This window comes from Camellia sinensis, chromosome 2, assembly GCF_055761805.1.
Source record: "Camellia sinensis isolate YWXY chromosome 2, ASM5576180v1, whole genome shotgun sequence".
Lineage (NCBI taxonomy): Eukaryota > Viridiplantae > Streptophyta > Magnoliopsida > Ericales > Theaceae > Camellia > Camellia sinensis.
The window spans coordinates 96,107,414-96,129,199 of NC_138962.1; the positions used below are offsets into that span (position 1 = coordinate 96,107,414).

A 21,786-nucleotide genomic window follows, 5' to 3' on the forward strand; every position below is an offset into this window, starting at 1 on the left:
TAAAGTAAAAATGAATATGAGAGAGATTTAAAATATAAAATTTGTCATTACATATTAATAGTTATATATGAAAAATATTATTTAAATTATCATATATTATTATATATGAAAAATATTATTTAAATTATCATATATTATATAAATATTTGATAATTGATAATAATATTCTTCAATTCTCCTCAAACCGTCCAAAACGTGATTTGGTTATCCACGATTCAGCCAAATAATCCCCAAGCCGAGCCGAAAAGGATATGTTGGTCTGAGCCGAGTCAACTGAAAACGGCTGATACGATACAACCGTTTCAGATTCTCTCTCTCTCTCTGTATGCGTGTCATTAGTCAATAGACAAACTAACATCAAAAGCTCTCTTGGAAGAAAGTCCATTCATTGCTTCACAGTTTCCAGCAATTTTCCAGATAAGCAAACAAATTCCCCCTCTCTGCCTCTCTCTCTCTCTCTCTCTCTCTCTAAAAACCTCTCCTTGTTTCTCTCTCTACAGATATATTCTAGGGTTTCTCATTCTACCGATTCAACCAAGGCCAACGACGTTTCACACGCTACATATACATACATCTATATCTATATACCTATATATTCGATCAACAACCGAAACGTAAGATTCACGCTATTCAATTCAATGAAGTTCCATTTCTTACACATTAGTCTTCTTCTCCAATCCCAGACTCTGTTCCAGTAAGCTTTCTTTTTCTTTTTCTTTTTCTTTATGTTTTTCTTTTGACCAGGTCTTCGTCTACTCTGTTTGTTCTTGAACTATCTGAGTTGAGAAACTTTATTTGATTATGGATTTTTACTGAGTTTGGTTTGGTTTGGTTAATACCGAAAAAGGAATTTTTTTTTGGTTTTTGATGGGCTTTTGAAGTAGTAGTTGGTCAATCTTGTAACCCCTCGTTTCTTTTTTTAGATCTGTGATTGTAAATGGACTGTTTCTGAGACTTCTATTTTTATTATTATTATTATTTTGTATGAATTTGCAGGTTATGAGATGTACTGTGTAGTTTTGGATGCTAAAAGGGTTTTTTAGGATTCTGTGAAGGAGAAAAATGAGTGCTGGGCTTTTAGAAATTCAACCCCGAGAACTCAAGTTCATATGTGAGTTGATGAATCTTGATCGTCTGATTAGCCATTAATTTTACCCTTTTAGTACTACATACATACCTTTGATATTGTGAATGCTAGCACATATTATTATTATTATTATTATTATTATTATTATTATTATATCAAACAAAGGTATACATGAATGCAACTGATTTTATATTGGTACTGAGGGAACTACATTTACCGGCCTTGCAAAATCTGAATTCATATATTATTGATGGTTAGCACTCATGCTCCTCTGTTTTCCCTGTTTTAGAAAATCGCTTTTTTATTCCTATTGTTTTATTACTTGTTATACCCTGGTGAGGCTTTAGAGTCATGGGGTATAAGGAAAATATTAAAACCGAAAGAGCAAATTGGATTTACGAACAACAGCTAATAATAGCCTAATATGTTTGTGTAATATTCATTGTCTTTTATAGTTGAATTGAAGAAGCAATCCTCTTGCTCTGTTCGACTAGTCAATAAATCCAACGACCATGTTGCTTTCAAGGTACACACACATTTTGTTCATAAAAGTATTTACTGCTGAAACATTGCATTTGCAAATTTGAAAGTTGGGTAGCTATATAACATACTGATGTAATTGGCAGATTAAAACTACATCTCCGAAGAAGTATTGCGTGCGACCGAACACTGGCGTTATTAAGCCAAAATCAGCTTGTGATTTCACTGGTATGTTGTATTACTTGTATTGTGCCTGAAGTTTATATATTGTTAGGGTTTAGAAAAAGAAGAAATTAAATCAATACTATTATGTTTTCCTGGGCATACGCAAGTATTGATACAAAGTGAATGGATAAGGCTTCGAGTTTATCTCAAAAATCAGGTAGTGCTCATTTGGTTAGTATTTGAATTGAAAACACTTCCATATAGGGTATTTGAAATTAGTGGATGGCAGTAAGCTAAGAAACACCGACACTTCTAAGAAGGTAATGTGCAGTGTTTGACAACGTGTTTGACATGACACTCATTGGACACTTTCCAACACTAAGACACACTCCAAATACATTACAAATTTGAATATTATAACTTAAAATTCAATGATAAAATAGAATCAATGTATATTTATACCTATTCTCATCCTTTAGACTTTAGAACTTATTATCTTTGAGCTAAATATTCATATACATGACATATAACAATCATTTATCCTTATCAATATATGAAATTATATATTTTGCATGTGTCCCCCAAGTGTGTGTCCTACATATTTTGAAAACTTGCGTGTCGGCATTTTCGTGTTGTGTCACATTTTTGTGTCCATGCTTCTTAGCTTAATTAAGATGGACAGAGCATAAAATGCAATCCACAAATTTTTAAATTTGGGTGGGCCCATAGCCATCAACTTTGATCAATCAATATGCATTTAATGTAAAGGTGGCCAAAAGTATTAATATATTTTTCTCGTAACTATTAAAATAATTTAATAGGCATAAGTATCATGGGTTATAGCTAAGAATAGGGATTGCAAACTTGTAATTTTTATCAAATGACGCAAAAAATTGATTGTAGATACTTTTTTCGATTTTAATTTGTAATTCGGTTGATGACATAAGATTTGTGGTTATTAAAGAAAATATAGGGAAAATAATAAAAATAAGGCTGTGAAACAATTAAATTCACATTGCACATTCTAAATTCTTAAGATCTAAGAAGAACCGACACTTCTGTGGAAGTAACGTGTCGTGTTCCACATTGACACCGACATCAACACGGACCCTGACACGACGCAACACAAGTCAGACATTTCCCAACATTTGGACACACAATAAACACATTAAAAGTTTAAATGAAGTAACTTGGAATTCAATGATAAACTAAAACAATGTAAATTTATATATTTATCCAATATATATATATATATATAAATTTATACGTATTCTTCTTCGTTTTTTATTTTTGAGTTAAATATTCATATATATGACATATAGTAATTATTTATCCTTTCATATAATGTATAATAAATATAAAAAATTATATATTTTGCATGTGTCCCCACATGTCGTGTCTTACATTTTTTGAAAATTTGCGTGTCGCCGTGTTTGTGCCATGTCATGTGTCCGTGTCCCTGCTTCTTAGCTTGAGATGGACTGAGGGCATAAAATGCAATCTACAGACTTTCAAATTTGGGTGGGGCCATGGCCACCAACTTTGATCAATCAATATATCTTTAATGTAATGGTGGCCAAAAATATTGATATATTTTTCTCATAACTATTAAAATAATTTAATAGGTATAAATGTCATGGGTTACAACTAGGAATAGAGAATTGCAAACTAGTAAATTTTTATCTGGCGGCACAAAAATTGATTGAAGATACTCTTTTCAATTTTAATTTGTAATTCAGTTAATAACATAAGGTTTGTGGTCAATAAGGAAACTATGGAGAAAGCAATAAAAATAAGGTAGTGAAACAATTTAATCCACATTAAACATTCTAAACTTTTTAAGTTCTAAGAAGCATCGACACTTCTAAGAAGGTAACTTATTGTGTCCGACATGACATGATACTTCTTAGACACTTCCCAACACTTATATAATAAACATATTGTAAGTTTGAACAAAATAACATGGAATCCAATAACAAAACAATAGCAACGTAAATTTATACCTATTCTCCTCCTTTAGGCTTTAAAAATATTCACATACATGACATATAATAATTATTTATTCTTATGAATGATATAATAAACGTATTAAATTATATATTTTGCACGTGTCCCCATGTGTCGTGTTCTATATTTCTTTGAAAATTTCCATGTCTTTGTGTCATGTCACATGTTCCTGGCAGTAAGTATATGAGGATCTAGGGAAAGATCATGATTAATAAGTGATAATGAAAATAAATTGGTGTTAATAGAAAACTAATTGTTATATCTTGAGAACTATCGAGGTTTAATCAATTGAAACCCATGCTGAGTGGTTTTCTACTTGATAATGTGATGATATTTTATTTGAATTGACTCATGTTGGAGTATTGAAATAGTGGCAAGCCCGAATGCATTGGTTATGATGACAATGAGTAGCCTATGGAGCATGGACACTCTAAAATCAGTGCCGTGGCGGTGTCCGACACGGGGACGCCGGGGACACGTACAGGACACACCAGATGGCGTGTCCCTTTAATTTAATGATTTTTTTTTTTAAGGGATATGGCGGAGACACAGCGGGGACACGGGTGTCACGGCATGGGACACAACAAGGGGACACAGAGAAGGAGAAAGAGAAGACCTAAATCCTAAATCAAAAGAAGAAGAAAAAACAGAGAAAAGAAGACTAACCTGTTCGATCAATCTCCATGAAAAACAACTAGGGCTTCGAATTTGAATCGACTTGCGACTTTGATCTCTGAAATGACGAACAGATGTCGACTCAAATGAGAACCCAGATGTTGCAAACTTGAATCAACGAACACACCCAGATGATGCGAATTGAAATTGCCTTCAACTTCAAACTGAAATGCCCTCTCTCGTGTGTGTGTGTGTGTCACCTCTCACCTCTCTCTCTTCTTTTTCTTCTCCCGGCTCTCTTCTTTCTTTCTTTTTCTTTTTTTAATTTATTTTCTATATAAATATATATACTTATATATTATATATTTTTATTTAGTTTTTTTTTTTTTATAAATTTATGTCTTTTATGTATTTACAGTCATTCTATTTTCTTTTAATTTCTCTATTTAATTTTTTTACTTCTATAACCATATATACCTTTTTATAAATAAATAAATAAATATATATCTTTTAGTGTTTCCTCTTTTATTAAATTATTGTTACTATGCTAGTGTTTGTTCATTTTAATTTAGGATGAATGTAATATAAATTTACATAATATATAAAAATATATTTAAAAAAAAAAAAAAACTAGCCGAGTCCCCCGCCGTGCTCGTGTCTCTATTTTTTGGAAATTACCGTGTCCCGTGTCTGTATCCGTGTCCATGTATGTAAATTTATATTACATTCATCCTAAATTAAAATTAACAAACACTAACATAGTAACAATAATTCAATAAAAGAGGAAACACTAAAAGATATATATGTTTATAAAAGTAAAAAAATTAAATAGAGAAATTAAAAGAAAATAGAATGATGGTAAATACATAAAAGACATAAATTTATAAAGAAAAAAAACTAAATAAAAATATGTAATATATAAGTATATATATTTATACAGAAAATAAATTAAAAAAAGAAAAAGAAAGAAAGAAGAGAGCCGGGAGAAGAAAAAGAAGAGAGAGAGGCGAGAGGTGACAGAGAGAGAGAGAGAGAGAGACAGAGAGAGAGAGAGACGAGAGAGGGCATTTCAGTTCGAAGTTGAAGGCGATTTCAGTTCGCATCATTTGGGTGGGTTCGTCGATACAAGTTCGCGACATCTGGGTTCTCATTTGAGTCGACATCTGTTCGTCATTTCGGAGATCGAAGTCGCAAGTTGATTCGAATTCGAAGCCCTAGTTGTTTTTTGTGGAGATCGATCGAACAGGTTAGTCTTCTTTTCTCTGTTTTTTCTTCTTCTTTTGATTTAGGATTTAGGTCTTCTCTTTCTCCTTCTCTGTGTCCCCTTGCCGTGTCCCATGCCGTGACACGCGTGTCTCCGCCGTTTCCCCTACAAAAAAATCATTAAATTAAAGGGACACGCCATCTGGTGTGTCCCGTACGTGTCCCCGGCGTATCCGCGTGTCGGACACCGCCACGGCACCGATTTTGGAGTGTCCATGCTTCATAGGTAGCCAGGTATAGTCATGTAACTAATTATCATATCTTTGAATAAATTGTCATTATTACTTTAGAAACGTATCCGGTGTTGCCGATAAAAAAAAAAAAATGTATCCAGTGTTGTGCACTAGGAAATATGACATTGTTTTTAATACCCTTTATAGGAACATGTTTTTCCCTTTGGCTCTTAGTTATTCATGTGTGGGAACTAGAACCAACCTATGCCTAAAACCAAAAAAGTTGCTGCTGTAGCTTGGGTTTATGGGATCAATTATGATTTGTTGTTACATTTGAGATTAGCTTAAGACCCTCAAGTTGGCTCTTAGGCTGCCATTGCCTTCTACGTGCTAAGGCCAAATTCCATGGGGGCAAGTTCTTGAAATGATGTAAGCTTGTTAAATATAATCCACAACACATGACAAATCTAGAACACTTGATATATATTTATCACAATAATTCTGAAACACCATGCCAAATAAAAAGAGGAAAAAAAGGAGCAAACTAGCGAATATAATGATGAAAAAAATGGTACACTGGCCGGTACGGTACTATTGTTGACAATATTCATCCAAACATGTCGTATTTTTTCATTTTTCACTTTGTTAAATGGACACGCTTAAGACATTAGGAGCACACATGCGACACATATTGTAAGTTTGAAGAAAGTAACTTGAGATCCAATGATACAATATAACATTGTGATTTGTTCCTATTAATCCATTATATTTTAGACTTTAATTTTAGGAATTCTATATCCCAGAATTTTTAGTTTGTTTATAAATACTACTTCGTAAAATCGATATTAAGACTTTTTTGTTCACACTTGTTTTCCATTATGTACAATTGAAAAATGATCTTACTATTTTGGTGCAATAACCAAACCAAATTAAGTTGTAAGTGGGGTTAGTTACGTGATCTTTTGTTGCCATTTTGGTCCGTTGAGGGCTATATACTTAGTTAAATTAAATAAATTCATATATTCTTTTACTACTGCTTCCTATGTCAGTTTAGGACCCCCCCCCCCCCCCCCCCCCCAAAAAAAAAAAAAAAAAAAAAAACCCAACATTTTCATTTATGTGATCATATCACTCTTTCTTGCTGTTACATTTATAGGTTCCGCTGTACATGACTAAACCATTTTATCCCGTTCTTTCTCAACTTATCCTCGATTGGTGCTACTCTTACCATTTCACAAATATTTTCATTTCTAATTTTCAATTAGAAATGTTCTTAGATATGACAAAAGAGGAACATACAAATATGGTAATCTCTTTGCAAGTTATTTAAGTTATATCTTACTGACATCTGAAGTAAACTAGATATGTTAATGGAGATTCTAGAACTATTATGATGCATTCAAATATGGTATTAATATTCTACATTTTTTTGCTAAGTTGTACACCATAGTTTCTGATTGTTTGTTGCCGTCATCTATTTGTAATTTATATTATTGTTGACAAATTTGGTGCTATGTAGTTACAATGCAAGCGCAAAAGTTAGCTCCTCCTGACATGATATGCAAAGACAGGTTTTTAGTTCAGAGCACAGTTGTTCCTGCAGGAACAACAGATGAGGATGTTGATCCTGGCATGGTAAGTTGTTCTGTACTTTTACACAGTTTTTGGCGCTGATTCTCTATTCTGGTTTCTCATGGTTCAGTTTGGCAGTTTGCCAAAGATTGTGGCAGATACGTTGAAGAGAACAAGATGAGAGTGATCCTTGTCAGCCCCCCCAATTCTCCAGTACTATCACCAATCAATGGAACATTGAAACACGTGCCAGCTTATGAAGATTCAATACTGAAAGATCAAGTACTGAGGAAACTTGAAAGCTTTACTCCACGTCACACAGTAAGAGATTCTCGTTTTAGTTGACATGAGGCTCATCTATACCCTGGTTATTTTTCAATACATTTTATTTGTGGATATCGCCTTGCTGTAATTTCTTGTTGGCTCTGTTCGTCTTAGGAGGCTTTTTAGGGAATTGCACTGGTGATCAACCCTAAGGGTGGATTGAATTTTTAGTATGTTCTGAATCTTTTTGTGCTATTTGACCAGTTACTTGTGCAGTTCATTAGGAAAAGGGATTTGTGTTAGGCATTCAGCATATGACTTACGCTATCTGTGATATTATGATGAAGTTTTAAGTCCGTTGTGATTTGCATCTGAAATGTAGTATAGTGATTTTCTTTTTCCATTTGTGTCAGGTTACTAAGGATGTGGAAGCCAAAATGGAAAACAGTAAGGAGGTAAAGCCAACAAAGGGTGTGGTGTATAAAACAATGAAGGATATGGAGGAGCCAGCAAAGGATGTAGAGTATAAAACAATGAAGGATGTGGAGGACCAAGCAAAGGATGTAGATTATAAAACATTGAAGGATATGTTGGAGCCAGCAAAGCATGTAGAGTATAAAACAAGGAAGGATGTGCAGGAGCAACCAAAGGATGTGGATTACAAAATAATGGAAGATGTGGGTGAGCAGGTGAAGGATGCAGATTATATAGCAATGAATGATGTGGAGGAGCAAGCTAAGGATGTGGATTGTAAAACAATGAAGGATGATCAGGAGCCTGCAAAGGTAGTACAGTCTAAAACAATGAAAGATGAGGAGGAGCCTGCAAAGGAAGTAGAGTATAAACCAATGAAGGGTGTGGAGGAGCTGCAGTTAGTTAAAGATATTGAGGATATGAAGTCAAAACTTAATGAACTTGAATCAAAGCTAAGTGAGGTCAGTTTTCTCCACGGTTTCTGGTTTTTAACTTGATGACATATTAATCATATGGTTTCTTGTTTGCTGGTTAGTTACTTGTGGTAAGTGGGTTCTATGGTTACAGCTATACCTATACTCTTGCTTTTTCCTATATCTGATGTAAACATTCATCAGAGTTGGCTAACGTGGATATCATTCTTTATTTTAGATATATTTCATTTTTACAAACCATGTAGAGGATATGTGAACTGTGGGTTTTTGGTCCCAGGTTTCATATCTGTTTCTTCCTCCTTTTTCTTTTGATTAGATTAGAAGCCACATGCAAGATGAGAATAGTGATATGTGCACAGTATTTGGTTGCATTATATATTGAAATAGTTGGATCCACCCAAAAATGTTCTTTATACTTGAAAAAACTAAATGTATTGGTCAAGAGAGGATTAAGGTTCAAAAGAGGAAAACTTGGGGTCAATGATTGTAAATCAAGACAATATGGACTTGATACTCATTAATCCGTACTCTAGGATTTTTAAATTTAGAAATACTAAAGAATAAAACTTCTAATTTGCTTGTGAATAGAGCTTTTTAAAGTAGATATTAAGATTTTTTTTTGTTCACACTCCGCACTTTTCCTAACATATATGTGGAAAATGATTTCTTCCTATTTTGATATAGTAAAATATAAATATATTTGTTATGTAAAAAATAGATAGCTTGTCATTATTTTATGTATACATTTAAATTTTTGTATTTAAATGTTGTCGCATCCCCACCATGCGGTGTCTTAATATCTTGAATATTGTCATATTGGGGTGTCTACATTGTTTTGTGTCTGTGTCCCATGCTCATATCCATGCTTTTTAGCGCTATGGAGTTTTTTTTTTTTTTTAAAGTTTTATGGAGGTGTGTCATTGTTTACAATGATACAATCATTTATGTATTAGGCATATGATTGAAACCAATTTTCCGAATATGATTATTATTATTGAATCTAATTAATTTCATTTCTTTTGTGGGTATTAGATAGATCCAATGAAGCATGGACACGGCAAAATCGGCACCATGGCGTTGTCGGACACGGGGACATGCCGGGGACACGTAACTGTTAATTTAATTATTTGGACTCGCTGGGACACGCGTGTCCAGATCTAGACATGGCATGAGACACGACGAGGAGAGAGAGATAGAGGGGGAGAGTGTGAAGGAAGAGAATGAAAAGACAAACCTTCGACTCTAGTCGTCGAACTTCTAGTTGACTCGAACCATCGATCTCGTCTCGCTCGCATCGAACCATCGAACCATGTCTCGCTCGCGTCGTCTTCTCTCTCTCTCTCTCTCGCTCTGTCTCTCTCTCTCGCCGTCTCTGTCCCTTCGCTTTCTTTCTTATCTCTTGTATATATATATAAGTATATATAAGATAATATTAATAAAATCATATTATTTTATAAGTATATATAACATAATATATACTACTTATACATATTAATAAAAAAAACACATGTATATAAAATAAAATAAAAAATTACCAAAAACACATTATTTAAAAAAAGAAATAAATAAATAAAATAATTAACGTATATTAAAATAAAAATATTTATATAAAAAAAAATTGTCATGTCCCCTGCCGTGCCCGTGTCCCCATATTTTGGAAATTGTTGTGTCTCGTGTCCTTGTCCTTGTCCTTGTCCGTGTCCGTGTCCGTGTCCGTGTCCGTGTCCGTGTCCGTGCTTCATAGGATAGATCTACCGATATACCTAAGATATAACCTCAGGACCCATCTCCCATCAGAGCTCTTTGGTGATTCTGTGAAATAAACTTTTATTATTTTTTTGTAAGAAAAAATAACTGGACTAGATATCTCTCGTGAAATAAGATGGGTTCAGCCTATTTCTGCAATCCATCTCATAATCCAGCCAGGAAATCATGTTGCTGCAAATTAATTCCAAGTTGACTTGGTTGATTCAATTCAGTCTCAAATCTCAACTGACACTTGGATGTCTATGCATTAACTTGTTCCAAAGGGCAAAAAAAGAAAAAAGAAAAAAGAAAAAAGAAAAAAGAAATATCAAAAACTATCTATGTTGTTAATTGATTGTTCATATTCAGAGCATATTTTGATGTATTATTAATGCCATTCAATTGGATGGGGCTCCTAATTCACTGACTTACGTCATACTTATTACGGTTAGACTTAGATATGTGAAGCTTGTGTGGAAGTTCATGGAAATTGAATTATTCCACCTTATTTTCGCACAGGATCTAAATAAGTCTTATTTGGTTCATCTTCAGAGTGTGCAAGTTTTATTCTCATCACGATTCACACAAGGCATGCTCAAATGTACTGTGGTAATTGAAAATCCCAATAATTAATGGAATCAATGACTTGTTGAGTTAATCAGTTTTGCATTATGCTTTCTAGGAATTCAATCTAATGTTGTTTTGATTGTTAGTTATCTATTGTTAATGATTGCAGAAAAAAATTGAAAAGGCCACAGAATTTGAAGCAAACATAAATTACCTTAGGTTCCGTTTGGATATATGGATTTCAAATGAAGGGATTTGAGGTTAAACTTCTTAAAAATATAGGAGTTGGTTATTGTGTAAGACTGAGAAACTGAAGGGGAAGATAGAGCTTGGACAACTATAATTCTTAGTATGAATGATTTCAAATAATTATTTTTGTTTACATTGCTAATTCACATTCATCATAATCAATTATCGTAAAGCTATCAATTTTGAAATTCATATCTAAACTATCATATCTAAATTTGAACCATTTTCTTTGAATGGTCGGTGCCTAAATCCTTTCATTTCAAATCCATAAATCCAAATGCAACCTAACACTTGTGCTCATGATCAATTCAATCATTGATTGAAAAGATACACCTTATTATATTTTGTTATTTTTAGAGAATACTAGATTAGGGAATGATTAGGATATCATCCCCTATTTATATTAATGAATTTAATAATTACAAGGGAGCCCTAAGGCACAGAATAATTACAAAATAAGAACCCAAATAACAATATATTATTCTAACACTCCCCCTCAAGCTGGTGCGAAAATATCTCTCATGCCCAGCTTGCCTAAGATGTCATGAAATAGCTTACTCCCAACTTCCTTGGTGAGGATGTCAGCAAGTTGTTCACCAGACTGCACAAAGGGAGTACATACTGTGCCACTAGTGAGTTTCTCCTTAATAAAGTGGCGATCAATCTCAACATGCTTCGTCCTGTCATGTTGAACCGGATTGTGATCAATGTTGATAGCGGCCTTATTATCATAGTATAACCGTATGAAGTCCATCTGATCAATACCTAGATCACTCAACAATAACTTGACCCATAAGAGCTCACACACCCCTTGTGCCATAGCTCTGAACTCAGCTTCTGCACTTGACTTGGCAACCACATTGTGTTTCTTACTCCTCCAAGTAAAGTTGCCTCCAACAAAGGTGCAATACCCTGAAGTTGATCTCCCATCAGTCACTGATCCAGTCCAGTCAGCATCTGTATAGGCTTCCACACAAAGATGATCATACTTTGAAAAATAAAGACCCTTACCAGGAGTAGACTTCAAGTACCTCAAAATCCTCATAATAGCCTCGAAGTGAATCTGATGAGGAGCATGCATAAACTGGTTAATCACACTAACAACAACAACAATATCAGGACGGGAGTGAGATAGGTAAATGAGCTTACCTACTAATCGTTGATAGCTCCCCCTATCAACAGCTGCTCATCTTTCATCATCCCCCAGTTTCTGATTGGGTTTCAGTGGAGTGTCACAGGCCTTGCAGCCAAGCATCCCAGTTTTCTTCAACAGATCAAGCACATATTTCCTCTGTGAGATAAATATCCTATCCTTGAAGCGAGCAACTTCAATTCCCAGAAAATACTTTAAGCTCCCCAAGCAATGTTTTAAAAAGCGGCCGCAACCGTTACGTAACGCTGTTACGTAACGGTTGTGGTCGTTACCGCCACGCGTTACGGCCGCTTTTGCGGTGTGATTGAGATTCACAGGTGTATCGGCTGTAGCAGCTGCTATAGCGGTCGTAACGGTGCCGTAACGGCCGTAACGGCATGTTACGCATCGTTACGTAACGGTTCCGAATTGCTTTTTTCGAAAAAAAAAAAGTTGAAAATGCGGAAGAGAGAGAGAGAGAGAGAGAGAGAGAGAGAGAGGGAAGATGAAGAGGGAAGATGGAGGAACAAGAGATAGAGAGAGAAGAGGGAAGATGAATAACATGTTATTGATTTGTTGAAGCTGTAAGACTTATACTATTATATTCAGCTGCTAGCACTCAACCATTTTGTTTGTGTGTGTCTATCTATATATTGTTTGATAATAATAATAATAATAATAATAATAATAGTAATAATAATAATAATAATAATAATAAGTGTGGTCATTATCTATTTGGCTTGATTAATATATATATATATATATTTAGGTTTTTATTTATTCTCTTACTTTTGTTATTGTTTATCTTATATATAATAGTTAGTGATTGATTTTTTATATAATATAAAGTCATTAATTATTAAAATAAAATGTAAAAAACTCAATTTGTAATGATTTAAAAATATAAAATATATTGGATCAAACTAAAAAATTTATAAAAATTAATCAATATTTATTTTAAAACCCAATAAATATGATCATGGAAAAAAAATGTGCGTATCGGTAAGTTTTTTTTAAATTGTGCGAAAAATAAAAAAATTCACGGTTTCGGTTACGGCAACCGTTACGCTACGGCCTTTACACCCTGCAACCGCAACCGCTCCGCCGCCACCGTTACGGCGACCACAACCGCTTTTTAGAACCTTCTCCCCAAGTCTTTGATTTCAAACTCACTGGCTAAATATTTCTTCAACAGAGGAATTTCATCACTATCATCGCCCGTAAGAACTATGTCAACTACATAAACAATGAGTGTTGTAATCTTGTCAAGTGAGGAATGTTTCACAAACAAGGTGTGATCTGCCTGACTCTCTTTGAAGCCATATTTAAGCATTGCCTGAGTGAATCTCTAAAACCAAGCCCTTGAAGACTGTTTGAGACCATATAATGACTTCCGAAGCCTACATACTTTGCCTTATGTCTGATGATCCTCAAAACCAGGAGGAATGTCCATATATACCTCTTCTTCGAGGTCACCATGGAGAAATGCATTCTTTACATCAAACTGATGAAGTGGCCAATCTAGATTAGCTGCTAGAGAGAGAAGTACTCTGATTAAATTCATCTTAGCCACAGGTGCAAAGGTCTCCTGATAGCCAACGCCATATGTCTGAGGGAACCCTTTGGCCACAAGTCTCGCCTTGTAACGCTCAATAGAACCATCCGCTCTATGTTTCACAGTATATACCCATTTGCATCCCACAGGTCATTTACCCTTAAGTAACTCAGTCAATTCCCAAGTGCCATTCTTCCTAAGTGCTTTCATTTCATCAATTATGGCAAGTTTCCACTCAGAGGTAGCAAGAGCATCTTGAAAATGGTTGGGAATGCTAACAGAGGAAATATTTGACACAAACGCTCTATATGAGGATGACAAATGAGAGTAAGACACAAAATTTGAAATAGGATGTTGAGTACAAGATCTCCCACCCTTTCTCTTGGCAATAGGAACATCAAGATTAATGGACTCAAGAGATTCAAAGTTACTTGAACTCTCATCAGAAGCAGGAGATGGCAGTGAAGGAGCAGAAGTGGTCTCTTGTATCTAAATAACTTTCTGTCTGTTTTTGTTGCGGACATAAACTTGCCCTTCCTTATCCTTGGTGACATTGGGTTCTGTAGTCCCAATAGGAGGTGGTCGTGCAAGAACAATTGGTTCCACCATAGAAATCACAGGAATCATTTCACACCAAGGCTCCCCCGGAAGGGAGGACTGGGACACCAGAGAGGACAAGAAATAGGACTGGGACTCAAAGAAGGCGACATTCATGGACACAAACCACTTACGAGAAGGAGGGTGGTAACACTTATACCCTTTTTGAGTAGGAGAGTACCCAAGGAAAACACATTTGAGGGAACGAGGGTCCAACTTACCACGAGTAGGAGAGTGATTATGGACAAAATAGACAGCCAAATATTTTGGGAGGAATAGAAAATAAGGACGGGGAACCGAGGAGGACTTGAAGAGGAGTTTGTATTTGCAAGACCTGAGTAGGAAGACGATTAATAAGATGGGCAACGGTGAGAATAGCGTCGCCCCAGTAGGATCGAGGCACACTCATGGAAAAACACATGCATCGAGCCATGTTAAGAAGATGGCGATTCTTGCGTTCCGCTACCCCATTTTGTTGAGGGGTATTGGTGCAGGAGGCCTGATGGATAATGCCATGAGTAGAAAAATATTGCCTTAACCCAGAATCTATGTGTTCACCCCCATTATCAGAACGAAATATTTTGATAGTGGCCCCAAACTGAGTACAAATCATCTTATGAAAATTGCGGAACATATAGAAGACTTCACTCTTGTCTTTCATGAGATACGTCCAAGTAGTATGAGGAAAATCATCAATAAATGTAACAAACTAGCGATGACCTTTCACAGATACAACACGAGATGGATCCCAAACATCAGAATGTATTAATGAGAAATGAACTAAACTTTTATTAAAATTGGGAGCAAAAGAAGCTCTGTGTTGTTTTCCAAGCTGACAAGACTTACAAAGAAATTCAGACACATTATTGTTTGAAAAAACAGATGGAAATAAATGCTTAAGTACAGAAAAAGAAGGATGCCCAAGACCCCTATGCCACAACCATATATCATCAGTGGTAGTAGGACCCTTGGTGGAAGAATGAGCAAGCTTGTCCGGTTGATCCAGGAAGTAGAGATTATTTTCTGCACTACCATTGCCAATCGTCTTCCTCGTGACAAGGTTCTGAAAAAGACAATGATCAGGAAAAAATATTACACTACAATTCAAATCTTTTGTAATTCGACTCAAGAATAGCAGGTTAACAGAAAAATTGGGAACATGGAGAACAGAAGAGAGGTAAAGTAGGAGTGACATGGACTAAACCTTTCCCAGAAATAGAAGAAACAGTACCATCTGCAATTCTAACTTTGTCCTGACTTGAAATGGGCTTATAGGTAGGGGTGAGCATGGTCCGAATTGGACCGGATTGGGGTAAAACCAGGACCAATTCGTTATCTACGGTTCCTGAAAAATTAGAACCAATCCAATCTGTTTAAATCATGGAACCAATCCGAACCAATCTATTTAAATACAGATTGGATCGATTTAGGACCACGGATTCACATAATTAAATAACAAAAAATATATATAACACTTTAATTTCATAAAAACATAAACATAGTGCTATATTAGTTCCACAATAGCAACATGTTTTTCTATAATAGCAACATACTTTTCTAAAATTTTAAAAACAATAAGAAAACCGGTTTCACCATAAAAATTTAGAGCATTATAAATTAAAACTAAAAACTAATGAATAAAAGTAATAAAAGAAGATATTATACGGGTTTAGGTTTGAGTTTAGGTTTTATATAGAATAAGAGAAGATACTATGAGGGATGATGCATAATAAAAATATAGACTATTTGCATACGGTTTGGATCGGTTCCAATCCGGAACCGTGGGGTTCAATCCGGAACCGTGGGGTTCAATCCGGAACCAATCCGTGGACTACGAATTTTTAATTCTTCAATCCGGAACTGAACCACGGATTCGAAAAACCAATCCAAACCTATTAGATTGGACTGGACTGGATTGGATTACGGATTTCACAGATTCCTTGCTCAGCCCTACTTATAGGCAGAGAAAAGGTCAGAGGAGCCAGACATATGATCTGAGGCACCAGAATCAATAATCTAGGGCAAAGACGTATGAGACAAGAAAACACAAGGAGAGGAGACTAAGTTACCTGAGCGGGCAAATGATGAGGAAGATGTGCTGAGAGTAGTAGAAGACTGGCGGTCCAATAAGTGACGTAGAACATCCTCAAGTTTATGAGTAGCCATGCTAGAGAGACCATCAGAAGCTTGGCCAACGGAAGTAGAAGTAGAATCAAGTTTATCAACGGCACTAGACCGATGAGCCCGAGGATAGGAGCCGCGTCCTTTAGACTGGCCTGACCGACCTCCTCTAGAACCAGACCGATCACCTCGACCCCCGGATGGAGTTCCATGAAGCTTCCAACACGTCTCACAAGTATGTTGTGGCTTCTTTTAGTAATCACAGAATACAGACCCCTTGGCGGCAGACGGAGGGATGGGAGTCAGGCTGAGGCCATCTCTAGAGGTAGACAGTAATGCCTAGCGGTCAGTAGAGACAGGGGACATTATAGCAGACCGGCGGTTCTCCTCATTTTGTACATAGGCAAAAGCCTCTTGAAGTGAAGGAAGAGTGTCCATACTCAGAATCCGACTCCGAACTGGATCATACTCCATATTGAGACCGGCCAGAAACTTGAAAACTCTTTCCTGTGCAATGAACTTCCTGTACCCTACTGCATTAGCAGTGCAAACAGGCTTATAGTCCTGCAGGTGATCAAGGCGTTTCCAGCCATTGGTGAGGAAGGTGAAGTACTGAAGAACTATCTGCTCCCCCTGAACAGAGCTCTCAATAGAGTGGCATAACTCAAATGCCTGTGAGAAATTCCCTTTGCGGGAATAGGTGGTAGCCATAGTATCCCAAACATCCTGGGTAGTCTCCATAGATAAGTAGCCATCGCCAATGTCTGGTACCATCGAATGAATAAGCCAACTCATAATCAAAGAGTTGGTAATCTCCCATTGGTCATAAACCGGGTCAATTGTGCTGGGTGCCTGTATCCTGCCATCTACATATTCCATCTTCCCTCTACTCTTCAAAAACATAGTCAAACTCTGCGACCACGCTAGATAATTTTGACCATTAAATAGGGGTAGTGATTTTAAGACTAGGGTTGGGGTTTTCAATCATAGTAGTAGGTATAGGGAAACTCTCACTCCTAGGTGTTTGAGAAGTAGTGGACACACCGGTGGAATTTGTCATAGATACTGTACTATTGAACCCTCAACAAAACTAGTGACAATCACAAATTCGGAAAGTGGAGGAATACAAACACAATGACCACTAAGAAAATTAAAAGACTTAAAAAACTCATCAACCATTTTTTTCCATTTTTTTTTTCTTTTTTACTCTTTTTTTTTTTTTGAAAGACAAAATAAATAAATAAATAAATTAAAGAAAAACAAGGCAGAGGCGAGTTACAGACACAAACAGAGCTTCCAAGTCACGAACAAGTCACGAAGAGAACTCAGCGATACATCTTCACGAAGACGACAGACAGACAGGTGACAGGGACAGACCCACCAGTCGGAGGCGACAGGGATAGACGCACTAGTCAGGGCTACCTAGGGCTCTCCCAGCCCAGTCGGCTGCTGTAGTTAGGCCACCTGGCCTTAGCTTCGTCGGCGAGATACACCCAGTCGAGACTGCCTAGGGCTCTCCCAGCCCAGTCGGTCACTGCTATCAAGCCTCTTGGCCTTAGCTTCGTCGATGAGTGTGGAAGACGACTATGGAGTGACGATGGTCCTAAGGGTGTGACGATGGAAGACGACTGTGTGGTGTCTCTGTGGTGGCTCCGGTGGGTACTGTATGCGTAGAGGAAGCTAAGGCCATATATTTTTATTTGCTATCTAGATTAATATTATATCCCTAAACAATCAATATTAACAAAAACTAACTCAAATTCTATATTTAAAAAAAAAAAGAAAGTATTTTTAAATTAACACGTACAGTTTATACCTTTTTTTTATTTTTTATTTTTTTTATGGATGATCTATTAAATATTTAAATCTAAGAAAAAAATAATAAATATTCAACATTCATCAAAAGTATTAAATAAAATGAGAGAAAAGACAACTTGGCATGTCCTTAGTGTATCTTCAAAGTGTCCCCGACATTTCTCCTGATAATAAATTAATTAAATAAGGAGACATGCCATGTGGTGTGTTCCATATGTGTCCCGCCATCTCCACGTGTCCCCAAAGTGTTCGTGTGTCCGACACGGACACAACACTTGTTTTGAAGTGTTGGTGCTTCATAGTTTTTGGGCCTATGTGAAAAAGTTTTACCATCAATTGTGAAATTGGCTTCGCTTAGTGCTGTATCACCATTTTGTAGATTAAATGCCTGTCTATGGTGGAGGATAAAATGGAGTGGGTCAGTCTTCTTAAGAAAGTGCAACATTCTGTTGTATTTAAAAATTTGATGCACCTTTTTGAGAATATAATATAAATAATTGCTCCTCTCTAACAGCTTAAGCTTTTAGATGAGATGGTGATCAGCATTTCAATACACCTCATGGATTTAGAAGTGATTTATGCTTTTCTTTTCAATACCATTACTCATGATCTTTTGGATTTACCGCTGCAGGCTGAAGTTACCATTTCAAAGCTAACAGAGGAGAGGAGATGGATTGCTCGAGAGGGGGAAAGCTTTCGACAAGAATTGGTACTAGACTCTTGTATTATTTTTGTAGAGTGTTTGTTGTTTTATGTCCAAGATCACGAGCGTAGCCATAAACCCTGAAATGGTCGTTTTATAATCAATACAAAGTAATGGTGTAGAATGAGCTGGAGCATTAATGGGTATGAATGATAGAGGGTAGCTATGATCTATCTAACCACCCTCTCTCTCTCCAACTGCCTATCGTTTTTTGATTACCCATCTACCTTCTTCTGTATTATTTAATTAGGGTCTTGTTTTGTTATCTTTAGTTAAAGACATGTTTAAATTGGTTTTGGGAGGCACTGAATGAAGGATAAATGCTATGGCCACCAAGATGAGTTCTACAGCCAATCTTTTCTAAGTACCTAATTGTCCATTGAAGCCTTTGCTACCTATGAAATCCAAGATCCAGTGGCTTAATTTTTCTATTTTGGTTCAAGGGATGGCTGAAGCCAAACTGAAAACGAAAGACTACAAGTGAACCCTTACTTGATGCACTCCGCACTCAACTGATCTTGAGCCAACAATGGCTGAATAGCTTACTTGAATTGCATAAGGAGTATTTGTATTGAATAGAGTGCCATGTTCTTGGCATACCATTAGAAGAGATGAAAGTGAAGTTATGAATCTCTAATGCTACTTCCTTTTAAACCTCTTGCAAAAATATCTATCGGGGCATTTTTTTTTTCCCTCTCAAGTTGCGTGGTAATTGGTTTCTTGTTAGTGAGTTGAAAAGTTGTGGGCATTCTATAACATGACATGGATTACTCATCCATTCTCATTTTGTCTATATTTTGTGAATTATTGTTTGTAAAAGAGTCCGTGGTAGTTGTTGCAACCTTATTGGACTTGCTGCTTCTTGACATTGGCTTTCCTTGCTCTGCAGGCTTTGTTGAGAAGTAAGAGAGGAGCAATTGAAGTTCAGGTGGGATTTCCTTTCCTGTTTGTTTGTATGGTGTCACTCATCAGTGTCATGCTTGGATACCTTCTAAACCGCTGAGATAGAAAAGAATCACAAGTATGAAGAAGACATTATGGTAGATTCATTATATAATGCCTGTATTCTAGAAATTTTTGTTGCAAGTGTAACAACCCTGTTCTCCAAATCTGAATAGAAGAGTGAAACATGTTACTATCTGTATTAAGCCAAGTCACGTGAATTGTGGATATGGTTTATGTACATATCAATAAAAAAATAAATAATACCTATATAAAAAATAAATAAATGAATAATAGAAAACTTCTACAAAATGATGTGGTTGTACTATGGGCCTATTATATTATTTCAAAATGATGAATCCACTAAGATGATTGTTAATTGTAAAAATGTTAAATGTGGCATGATTCTGGTAAAAGATTTTGTATGAATTTTTTGTTAGACTAGCTATTTCTGTGAAAATTATGCATGTGTAGGTGTTGATGATGGCTTTGATTAATAGGTAAAAGATTTGACCAAAAATTTCTACTTCTATTTTGGTGCCCATTAAGTTGCCTTTGCCGCTTTAGTGTCTTTGTTCGATAATTGAGTTGATCTACCAAAATTCAAATGAAATTAGAATCTCAACAATGTGTTCTACTTGCATGCATTTTATTTTTAAAATAAAATAGAATAAACTCTTTGCTGGAACATGGAATTTCAGGCAATTCTTTTTTAAGTCTGATGGTTGTGTTTGGATCTTTCATTTATTAAGGGAAGAGAAAATGAAGAGGAAATGAAATTGTTTATGCGTTGCTTTTGTTTTCCGTTTTTTTTTATCTTTTTCTTAGAACAGTATTTTTATTTGCGAAAAGTGGAATCAGTTTCAAAATTTTCGAATGTTTGAAAATGAAAAAAGGAGTAAAGAAAAGTGTTTTCACTTATTTTAAAAATAATTTTTACTCCTCACTCACCACCTTTGTTCATCGCCTGTTGTCGGCCATGATCGCCAAGTAGGGATGAGCACAGAAAGTTTGGTTTGTTCATCACTTGTTGTCGGCCATGATCGCCAAGTAGGGATGAGCATAGTTTTGTTTAGTTTGGTTTTGAAGCAAAGTACAGTCAAATCATAACTTACGATTTCATAAAATTTAAAAGCAAATCGAATTATAAAATTTTTGAAATCAAATAAAATCAAACTATGAAGATGTGGTTTGATTCCATTTATCAATTTGTTCAAAGATCAAATAATATATTATTATTTTACAAATAAAATTGTTTAAATGATTATTTAGAATTAATTTTACTATTATATAATAATTCATTTATAAACAAAGACTTAACAACTTATGAATATATATATATATATATATATATGGATATATCTAATTGGTCCAATTCAATTCTATAATCATAAAACCATGGATCGAATAAAGTACGCAACAAAAAAGGAAAGGAGCTTTCTATTATTTTTATTATGGAATTATGATGGAGTTATGGAGTTAAGCGAAGTTAGAGTTAGGAAAAGTTAGAGACGAAGTAGGCAACAAAAAGATGGAGAGAATTTACATTGTTTATTATGTTGGCTTGAAAGTAAATTTATAGAATACATCTAACATATACAAACAAAACCATAAAGTCATCATAGTTTATCCTAACATTATTACATTGTAGAAAATTAGCACACCAGTATGGCCAAAATTTTGCATCTTTCTACCAAAGGCTATAAGCCTAGATATAGGCTTAGACAAAAGTTCTACAAAAAATAAATACAAGATCAAAAAAGTCTTGAGAAAAATAAATAAAAACCTACCATTATTAGCCATATTCTGACAAACTATAATTATA

The 21,786-nt window shown here is 35.4% G+C and overlaps 1 protein-coding gene across 1 annotated transcript; it reads left to right on the plus strand.

The window, feature by feature from the left end:
* Positions 1 to 202: 202 nt before the first annotated feature.
* On the plus strand, positions 203 to 20,273 carry LOC114300843 (uncharacterized). Its single transcript, XM_028245731.2, has 9 exons — positions 203 to 694; positions 997 to 1,111; positions 1,543 to 1,613; positions 1,714 to 1,795; positions 7,310 to 7,425; positions 7,501 to 7,683; positions 8,040 to 8,561; positions 18,948 to 19,025; positions 19,909 to 20,273. The coding sequence occupies exons 2-9, from the start codon at positions 1,063 to 1,065 to the stop codon at positions 20,020 to 20,022; spliced, it is 1,215 nt and encodes a 404-aa protein (XP_028101532.2). The 5' UTR covers positions 203 to 694; positions 997 to 1,062; the 3' UTR covers positions 20,023 to 20,273.
* The last annotated feature ends 1,513 nt before the right edge of the window (positions 20,274 to 21,786 follow it).